Source organism: Trematosphaeria pertusa (assembly GCF_010094035.1).
Source record: "Trematosphaeria pertusa strain CBS 122368 unplaced genomic scaffold BU26scaffold_6, whole genome shotgun sequence".
Lineage (NCBI taxonomy): Eukaryota > Fungi > Ascomycota > Dothideomycetes > Pleosporales > Trematosphaeriaceae > Trematosphaeria > Trematosphaeria pertusa.
Genome location: NW_022987217.1, coordinates 1,928,575 through 1,938,625, shown reverse-complemented (window position 1 = coordinate 1,938,625; position 10,051 = coordinate 1,928,575). Strand labels below are relative to the sequence as shown.

Genomic DNA, 10,051 nt, shown 5'->3' with positions numbered 1-10,051 from the left:
TCCGTCTTAGAGTACGCACCATTTTCCATCCGTTTGTACAAGACCTCATTTGTACCAATCATTATAATCTATCCCCTTTTTCGCGAGCTGATTCCGCTGCCACGACCATGATATCCGATATCCGCGTGTCTCGTCCGCCGAAGTGCTCCACCACCTCCTGCCAACGTCTCATCTACGAAGACATCGACCAAGCCCGCGGCACCGGCACTCTAATCTTCCAAACCGACATCTCCCACCCTAAGCTCCTCCCCGCCATCAGCGGCCACGTCTGCAATCATGTCCCGCTCGTATCCTCAGCTCTCTATGCCGACATGGCGATGACAGCCTCCGACTACCTCTACAAAACCCTCTGCCCCTCCGCCCCCGAAGTTGGACTCAACGTCTGCGCCATGGAAGTCCACAAGCCCGTGATCGCGCAAATCCCGCCACCCGAAGATGGCCAGCACATTCAAATGGAGGCGCACGCCGACGTACAAAAGGGCGAAGTCACAGTTAGCTTCCGCAGCGTGACGTGGGAAGGCAAACTCATCGAGAACCACGGCCACGGACTCGTCAAGTACGAAGACCCGGCCGAGTGGATATCCGAGTGGCAGCGCAAGCAATACCTCGTCGAGACGCAGATTGCGCTGCTGGAATCCCGGGTTGAGACTGGACGCGCGCATAAGTTCCTCCAAGGGCTGGCATACAAGCTGTTCCAGGCATTTGTTCACTACTCGCCCAAGTACCAGGGGATGCAAGAAGTCATTCTGGACAGCGAGGATACAGCTGCTACGGCGAAGGTCCGATTCCAGACCACGGGGGCCGATGGCGACTTCCTCTGCTCGCCGTACTTCATCGACAATCTGTGCCATTTGTCCGGCTTTATCGCGAATGCGTCGGATCTGTATAACTCAGATATGACGTATATCTCGCATGGGTGGCAGTCGTTCAAGGTCCCAAATCCTAGAGCAATATCTCCGGATAAGGAATACACGTGCTATGTCAAGATGATGACGCAGCCGGGAAATATAACCGCCGGGGATGTGTATGTGTTTGAGGGTGGTGAGATTATTGCTGTCTTTTATGGGTGCAAGTTTCAGGGGATTCCAAAGAGGGCGATGAACGTGTTGCTTGCTCCGAAGTCGACGAACAAGAGAACGGTGAGGATAAAGTAGGAAGGCGTGATATTCGGATAAGTAGTATGAGCCGTTAGGTCTCGTCTCATAGTGGTATTGTGCTCTTCGCAGTCGACGTTCCGAAGTGTGAATGTAGTTCCGCATTCCATCTCACTCTTTTACATATCAACTCGTTACCCGAAATGACACCAATATTCCTAGTCATCTCGCGCGGAAACTGCTCATAATTAGCATCTTCCAAACGCGAAGCACTTCGAACCTACACGAAATCGTCTCCTTATCCAGATCAAACTCCGTGATCAGATTTTGCAGCACAGCAGTCCCAAGCACCACGAACTTCTCCCCTTCCTCACGGAGACCATCGTGCGCCCAGTCCGTAAACGGGATAACACACCGGTCCTCATCATCTCTGTACACGCTCTTGACTCTCACGGTATACTGCGACGGCGTCAGGGTAATCTTTCCAACATCTCCGAAGCCGAGAGTAAGGTTGGGTAGATCGGATATCTGGGAGCAAGGCGGATCGGGGTAAAGATCCGAGAGATGGAGGTATGTGAGAATGCGCTCCGCCATAGGAGGAGAGACGGAGATGAAGTCGTGCCAATTGGAGAAGATTGCGGTGCCGCCCTTAAGGTCGATATCGAGAGGAGCTTGGTTGTTGATGCTGGAGTGTAGACTCATGGAGGAGATGTTTGCTTGCCATCCCGAGCTCACGAGGAAGGAGAGCCTAGGTCCTGAGCTCACGGATTTGTTCGTTAGTGGTAGTGTTAGAATGCGGCTCTGCCGGCCCCGCTGAAGATCACTCCCTCCGAGCACCAAATTTCCTAGCTCTTCATCTGCCCGCGGAAGTTGGAGCGAGAAGATGTTCTCTTGTAGAGCTCCTTGTTCTTTGAGATTTTGGAGTATAGAACTACCCCACTCAGCCGTGTTGTCTCGATCACGCGACTCTCTCGGCCTTGAGCGCGCAAGGCCGAGGCCTGTGTCGATTGGCGCCCAGCCGCTGCGATACTGGGAGCGCCAGAACGCAGCATCTTCAAAGGTCTGATTCGAAATCTGGAGTTGAGCAATGTGAACTGTATCATGCGCGAGGTAGCCACGTGCCCACAGAAATTCGTACTGCGTGTCTTCAAAGGCCGATGCAGGGACGTGGGTTGAAGATTGCGTCGAGTTGAACTTTCGGAACGGGGAGCAATATCGCTGCATGTCGGGATCGAGCATGCAGGATGAGGAGGGTACGAATAGATCTGACCAGTTGATGTCGACACATGCGATAAACGGTTGGGGTGGTGTGCCGATGGAGATATTGGTAGTGAAGAGCATATGATATGCAATTCATTGTTGTTGCGGTCTCGGTATTGCTGTTAATACTGGGTGCTCGACACGAAGGGGTGCTTGGACAGATTTGTCCGAGCCCCATTTGCGTGGATCCAATTCCTATCAAGGTGATCAGATGCGCTTTGGTAGACTCCACGTCAAAGCCGTATCGGTTTCTCACCTCAGAAGGCTCAACTTTAAATCTTTCTTTGTGACTTGAGAAGCAGACCAAAGGCAATATCGCTGTTTTCCGCTGGATCGGGACTCGTACGACAGCAGCAGTGATCGGCAATATGAGCCATGAGATGCACGAGGCGTAAAACGCCAGCGTCACAAAACGTAACATCGCGGAATAGAAATTTGCGAAAACAATGCGACAAGCGAGAGGGCGGTCAGAAGATGCCAGATTACGTCGTTGAGGTTGTGGAAAAAGGATCGCGGCACAGGAAGGCGCGAAGGAAATCTGTTTCATCCTGATTCGCGGACTCACGTGTACGAATATGTTACGCCATACGCCACACTCAACACTCACATACGATTCCTCCTGTGCTTGCCTGAAACTTGTGGATTTGAATCAGGGACTATTGCACTTCAATATTTGCTCGGCCATGAAGGAATCAGTTCGCGGCGCACACAGCCAGCAGTTCCAATGGAATATTCCTTCGTTTCAAGACTGAACAGATCTGATTAGGATTTCATGGCCACTGTATCTATGTGTCCTTCTAGTGCCCTATGCATTATGTCTGTATTCATAGAAGATGTGGCTTTATAAGGAAATGCGAGCGTACCTAGATCGAGGACAACATGTTACAGACCAAGTTCGTATTTTGTACGACATAGCACTTCAGCACTCGTCCATGAGGATATGCTCGTCCGACTTTATTTTGGTATGTGACTCGACATCTCAGGATCATACTCGAGTTTGCAACGGAGCTGACGAAGGGTAATGAGAATTAGCCTTTTAGGTTGTCCAAAGCTTTAGTTTGGCTGTGACGGAATCCACCAGTTTTCGTCCCACCCCTGGAGTATTGCCCCGAGATGACGGACCCATTGTGTCCCCGTCCTCACCAGTGAACATTGGTGTAGCATTCGGGCCGTTTGTTTCCTCCGGGAGGAATTGGACGAAGAACGAAGACGAAGCGCCTCAAGATAACCTCACGATACTATCAAACAGTCCACCCTTGACTCCTAGGGAATGGGTGGCCCTGGGGGACTCGTTCGCGGCAGGCCCTGGAACAGGTGCGTGATCTTGACACTGCGTTGCTATAAAGCTAATATTCAAACGAAGGCACTATCGAGAACGACCCACAGCCGGAGTGCATTCGCGGAGCACAGGCGTATCCATTTCAACTTCAAGACGATCCGGACATGCCCGGACCACCTGGCACCGATGATCCGCCGGCTTTCACTTTCAAAGCCTGTACTGGAGATGTCACCACTAATTTGACGGACTCCCACAATCCGAACTATCAGTTGGGCGACGTCCGGGACACCACGGACTTCGTAACTCTATCCATTGGCGGCAACGACATCACCTTGGTTGGTATTTTGATGAAATGCGTTTACAATTGGCCCCCGATTGAGCCTCCGCTTGGAAAGGCATGTGAAGACATCATGGATGAGTCCTGGGCGGCATTGTTCAGCCGTGAGTTCCACACGAACTATATTCGTGTCCTTCGGGAGATCCTAGATCGCATGGTTTGGCCGCGTCGAGACCGGGACAAAACAGCAATATATCAAATTGGATACTCGCAGTTCTTCAATGCATATACCATTCAATGCGATAAGGCTGGATTCATTTGGGGAAGCCGTGGGCCGCCGATGACGCGAGCGCGTCGGAAAGACCTCAACAGGCTTACGCATGCAGTTAACTATGTCCTACAATACAAAATTGCCGTGCAGAATGTTCAGTATACCACTGGATCTGATCGACCTCAATTTGGCGGCCTGGGAATGATAACAGCAATCGAATATGTGGACGTGGACGTCGGATACAACAGGCATAGGTTTTGTCGTGAAGGAGTGAGGGAGCTGGATTTCAGGAACCCCAATACCTGGTTCTTCCATCTCAATATTGGTAAAAGACAAGATCCCGAGGTTTTGGAAGGAAAGAACGATGAAGAAATCGCCAATATGGCCATTGAGGAACTCAACAAATATGGCGATGATGTAGACGCGCAGCGTCCATTATGGATGACAAAAGCATTTCATCCCACGCCTGCAGGAATGCTGAGAACGAAAGAAGTCATCTTATATCCAAAGTTGCACGCCCGTGCGGCGCACAGAGGTCTGCCGGCGTCACCTATTAAAATAATGGTTGTCGGGGATTACGTGCCGTTCGGATCCCAGGACCCGAACTCGGACGTCTATCAGGGGTTCATGCGACATCTTTCGGCCCTGTTGAGCGACCGCGGCCTTTATGGCGTTCCTTGGGGTGCACCTGTACCCAGAGCCGACTTCATCGGCTCTCAACGACCGAACCACAACGGCGCCTATGCGCACGAATGCTACCAGCAAGTCACTGTCAACGGACTTCATAGGAGACTGCGCGAGTCTCAGGCCCTGGGTGTGCGAGATAAAGTCGTCTTGATTATGGCCGGTACGACAGACTTGTTTTACGGTCGCGATTTGGTTGACGTCGTCCGTCGTTTGACCGTCATCATAATCGATATCCTGGATCGGGATCCAACCGCATGCGTGTTGCTTGGCCATATTCCTATGATGAGGCGACTGAGAGATGATGGTTCGATATGGCGGCCTTTGAATCAAAGAATCGTTGAGTACAACGCAATGTTGTCTGCTCTTGCAGACCAACTGTTCACTCAAGGTTGGAAAGTCTTGAAAGTCCACGCCTCGGCTACAACTCTCGAGCATCTAGATGGAGATTTCATACGGCCAAATACTCGCGCATATATTCGCCTTGCCTACGATTTCCTCCAAGCGATCGAATTCGCTAACCTCTTAGAGTGGGTGATTCCACAGGTTCCACAGAACGGAGCAGAGACAGGCCCCGATATCGACCCAAGTGAACAGGTCGTAGAAGATGTCGCTTGCCAAGAAGACGGGGAAGGGGAAAATATCCCGGCAAAAGAAGATATTGTTAAATCTATCACTCGAGGGATGGCGGTGGACGACTTTGTTGAAAAAGTAGCCTGCAACGTTAGTGAGATATGCAAGTGGAGTGAAGAAGGAACCGTATGTGCCCTCCGCTGCATTACATCTGCGAGTTCTGTCACTAAAACCCTCCAGTATGGCGATACCGCACGACCTGATATGTTAGCGTTGAACGGAACGACATGCGTTTGGGTCGGCGGAGAAGACAATAAGCCCAATTACGCACAACTGAAGGTCAAACGATCCGAGATTTATGATCTAGCGAATTCAGAAGGTTGCAAAACTGCGGTAAAGGTTAGTTATACAAGCCATCCAAGCAAAAGCGCAAAATAACTCACCATATCCATAGGGCCTCCTCGACAGATGTCCCACAGTGCGCGGCGGATACCGGAAAGGTGAAGACGGTCTCTATGTGCAGCTGATGAACCTCGTAAGTAGAACAACATGTACTTACTACGGACGCGTTTATCTAACTTTATCCAGAATTGGCCAAAGAGTCCCCTTGCGGCTTTGAATTTGAGCTCCTCCGACATCTCCGCAGAGGACCAACAAAGGGTAATCGTCGATGAGCAGGATCCGCCTCAGTACGAAGATGAGCCGCCACCTTTCGTTCTGGACTATCCGGTATGGGTGTAGGCTATCCGATGGCACGTAGGCATCTTCTCCGAGAAGACGGAGTAGCAACAGTCGTCGATTCCGTCAGATACCTCGTTGGTACAGGTTCGACGAGTGCGAAGGATCCCTTTTTCAACGCCCCGATTCGCCAACTTATGTAATTGCACGATTTTCGGACACGCCGTAAGTTTCGTTTTAGTATCGAATGACACGAACGTCGGATGTTTAGAACCACCCCAGGGCGTAGGTGGACTCAGGGTCACGTGATTTCTCCGCTGAGGACCTTCGAGACAGCCGGTTAGAGTAATGAGTTAGAGGAGCTATGCCATATGCACACGTCTAATTGATAGGAACGACAGGTTCTTATTCCGAAGTGGATCTGGCACTGTATCTCCTTGTTAGCCTGTTTCGCTGGGCTCTAGCCGTTCATCTCCTTTGGGCTATATCCCACGGATATTCTTGAATGTAGAGTCGTCAAATACAACCTTGGAAGGGACATGGGTGAGATGAACATGACGGAAGCTGAGATGGAATAGTGATGCTCCTTGAGAATCATGACGCAATTCCAAATCGCGAAACGCACAGACAGCTCCAAGTGGCGCAAGCTCCCGGCGTCAAAGATTCCTCATCAAAACGTTTCCAAATCCACAGCAATCACCCACCACAGCTTGCATTCCTCAATTCTCGCGCGAAGCATATAAACCCCCTCTTCATGCGCTTTCCATCCATCCCAACCATCGTCCGCGCATTCCACACCTTCGCAAACACCACAGTCCGAGCAACGAACCCCGCGCTCCGCATCCACAGCATACCCCAACGCGCAACCACCCTCCGTTCTATGCCTAATATTCCCTTCCTCGGCGCGCTCTTTGGCTCAAGCTCAAGCAATATGGCGGATAAAACGAGTTACCCAGTGCAGAAGACCGAGGGCGAGTGGCAGGCCCAATTGAGTCCAGGTACGTTCGCACGGATGTGCCGTCTTCCCTCCCCCATTGAGGACAATGCTAACATACCTGGCTTCCAACAGAGCAATTCCGCATACTCCGCAAAAAAGGCACTGAAATGGCCGGCTCGGGCAAATACGACAAACACTACCCCTCCGCGGGAGTCTACACCTGCACCGCCTGCGACGCGCCTCTCTACAAAGCGAATCACAAATTCGACTCAGGCTGTGGGTGGCCCGCATTCTGGGACGCTGTGCCTGGTGCCGTGGGCCAGCGGGATGATTCCAGCTTCGGCATGACGCGGACGGAGATAGTGTGTAACAACTGCGGCGGGCATTTGGGACATATCTTCAAGGGGGAGAGATTTGGCAATCCGAAGGATGAGCGGCATTGTGTCAACAGTGTGAGCATCAACTTTAGTCCGGAGGATAAGAAAGAGGGGGAGTGACTGGATGGTGGTTGCCAGGAGGGGGAGGGGAAGAGTAGGGAGAGCAAAGGCAGGTTGTAGTATTACGTGTATATGTGACGACGCGATGATTGAACGAAAGATGTAGAAGTTAAGATTGTGAGGACGAATGAATTGGCACTCGTGGCTATATGGTCATTCTGGGAGAGATGGTATCCCGGATGTCCATGATGACATGGTTGAAAAGAGCACTCAATCGCTTGGCCGTTCGAATGAACATTCTTTCCACATTCCTACTCTCTATTATTTCCTCTAATTTCTCACCTCCCAACATAGAAATCCTTTGACGTTGTCCCCACACTACTACCGCAAGTTCTCTACACTGTGCCGCATCCGAAGCGCCCAAGGAACGAAGCGCCCTCTACTACAACAGCCCTTAAGATCCCTTCAGGTCCAAACAATTCATAACCGCTCACTGCGATAGATTCCTCCCTAGGTTTTCTAGAAGCTCGCTCCAGACCAATCAATCTCTGGCGTACCCCTTCCGCACAGGAACAAACGACTATTTCTCATTTCCGCGTGCCGGCGGCTGCGGTTTCGCTCGCGGCCCGTTCCTTAGACAGGACTGGATAACTGTCTCTCATGATAGACGCGCTGGGTCGTCGGGGGTAGAATTTTGCCTATCCGGGCTACCGGTATCCCAGGGGTATGCTCAGTGGGACGCTATTGTGGAGGCATAGTACATGTCTCGATTCAACGAAATCTCCGGAACCTCGTACTCTCTAACGATAGTAGAAATACCCAGGAACGAGCTGGCTCTAAAGTCTACGCGAACTCCGCCTCTTCGGAGTGTTAAGCTTGGCTTGGGGGCTGGAAAAGCCAGAGACTCTCAGCTTCACGGAATGAATACGGTGACAGTGTCTAAGTCGAGACACGAATAGGCATATCCACCTATCTATTGCTAACTCTGACCCGTCGTATGTTTCCCACCGTTCATGCATCTACACCTCCTCGATGCCCACGCGCCCGATGCACGTCACATCAAGCGCGCTCTCCCAGATCCTGCAGCCCTACGCCTACAAGAACTCTATTGCCTATGCATAAGAATCCACCACTCGATCCTCCAGCCTCCATCCACACTGACGCGTACCTGAGGCTGTACGCATCTGCGCATTGACTGGCAGAAAAACCCACGATCATTGGGTCTGACTTTAAAAATCCATCGGAATCTAATCGGTAGACCTTGAAACGGGAACGAGGGAGGCGCAGTTGCTCTCGCATTGACATCGCAGCGTCTGGGGGCTAAATCTGGGCCGACTAGTTAAGGCTGAGAAACTCCGACCATGCGAACGGCCCCCAAACTGTTCGTCTACTCTTTCCCTTCGGCATGCCCGAAGTATTTGGCGCAGCCGCAGCAAAACTACTGAGCAGCTGGCAGTGGCATGACGTCTTTCAATAAATCCTCCATGGTAGTCAAATCAACCTGTTCTCCTCGATTTCCAATCCTCAGCCGCAGTCGTATCGCTCCCTGCATGTCCCCATCACGTGAAGTTCTTGTGGCTTAAGCGTTCACCTTGGCGGCGCGGAGGCTGTGCAAGCGCAAACACCCTGCAACCCGCCCTCCACCCAATGGCGCGAGGTTTTTCTGCCGCTTTTCGAGACGGCACAGCCCTGTGGCATGCCTCCCAATACTGCTGCTCCCGTGTCAGAAAAGCGCGCTCTAGCGTCTGGCAGAGAGATCATCGGCTCCACAGTGCGCTGCTAAGCTCCTGGGGTCTTGGTCGGATCGGACACGTTGGCGTGGGCTATTCGGAGAACGCAGCACGCAGGAAGCAAGGAACAATTGCACGAGCTGAAACGGAGGGCAGCGGGAGAAAGATCGTCGCCCGCCCTGGTCGACTATGCAGCTGTGCTGATTAAAAAGAATCGGGGCCTGACCGGTGAGGCTGCGACGCAGGTTTGGTGCGCCGGCGCCGCGCTATGCAATGCAGCATGCAGGCGACCGGTGATGAAAGTCGGTCAAGATATTCATCGCGAAAGAATTACCAATATGCAGTGGTCGATTACCTGCAACGGGCTTCCCTGCGCGCAATTGTTCCAATGCGGTCTTCGACCGGAGCTCTACTGCTGGAAGCGGGGTTTTAATTGCGGCTTTTCAGGGATTTCGAGGCTGGATGGAGATAGTGGCGCCAGGAACGCCCTTGGAATGAGGTATATGGAGATGTTCTAAGGCGGTTGGCGCGATTGACAGCTGGCAGTTGAAGATGCATGCGCCAAGGGATGACTTCGCGTGGTTGGAGTGCGAATGCCGCGCGTGGTGGCGACTTTTTTGTGCCGCGTTTCAGGTTCGCGATGCGGGTTTGGTGGTTGAGGACGGCAGCAAGGCGAAGGTGCCCAACGTTCAATCCATACAGCACTTGCCTTTAGACCGCGTTGCTTGATTTCTAAACTGCGCTATTTCGGCAGGTGCAAGCAACCTGTTCCTGAGCTAGCTCGCTTTCAAGATTCGCCATGTGGAATTGGTGTAGAATTCCAAGGTTGCG

The 10,051-nt window shown here is 52.0% G+C and overlaps 4 protein-coding genes across 4 annotated transcripts; 3 read left to right on the top strand and 1 right to left on the bottom strand.

Moving 5' to 3' along the window:
- Window positions 1–107: 107 nt before the first annotated feature.
- BU26DRAFT_564144 (uncharacterized protein) lies at window positions 108–1,154 on the top strand (the record flags this gene model as incomplete). Its single annotated transcript, XM_033833256.1, has 1 exon — window positions 108–1,154. One exon carries the CDS (start codon window positions 108–110, stop codon window positions 1,152–1,154), a length of 1,047 nt encoding a protein of 348 aa, XP_033685279.1.
- A 74-nt stretch (window positions 1,155–1,228) lies between these two features.
- On the bottom strand, window positions 1,229–2,435 carry BU26DRAFT_483196 (acid protease; the record flags this gene model as incomplete). The annotated part of the gene is made up of 2 exons (XM_033825798.1): window positions 1,229–1,332; window positions 1,379–2,435. 2 exons carry the CDS (start codon window positions 2,433–2,435, stop codon window positions 1,313–1,315), a joined length of 1,077 nt encoding a protein of 358 aa, XP_033685278.1. The 3' UTR covers window positions 1,229–1,312.
- Window positions 2,436–4,124: 1,689 nt separating this feature from the next.
- On the top strand, window positions 4,125–5,399 carry BU26DRAFT_455835 (carbohydrate esterase family 3 protein; the record flags this gene model as incomplete). Its single annotated transcript, XM_033824894.1, has 1 exon — window positions 4,125–5,399. A coding segment is annotated over one exon (1,275 nt), but the record flags the coding sequence as incomplete, so codon positions are not given.
- A 1,297-nt stretch (window positions 5,400–6,696) lies between these two features.
- On the top strand, window positions 6,697–7,860 carry BU26DRAFT_483194 (SelR-domain-containing protein; the record flags this gene model as incomplete). The annotated part of the gene is made up of 2 exons (XM_033825797.1): window positions 6,697–7,114; window positions 7,186–7,860. The coding sequence occupies 2 exons, from the start codon at window positions 6,697–6,699 to the stop codon at window positions 7,548–7,550; spliced, it is 783 nt and encodes a 260-aa protein (XP_033685276.1). The 3' UTR covers window positions 7,551–7,860.
- Window positions 7,861–10,051: the final 2,191 nt, after the last annotated feature.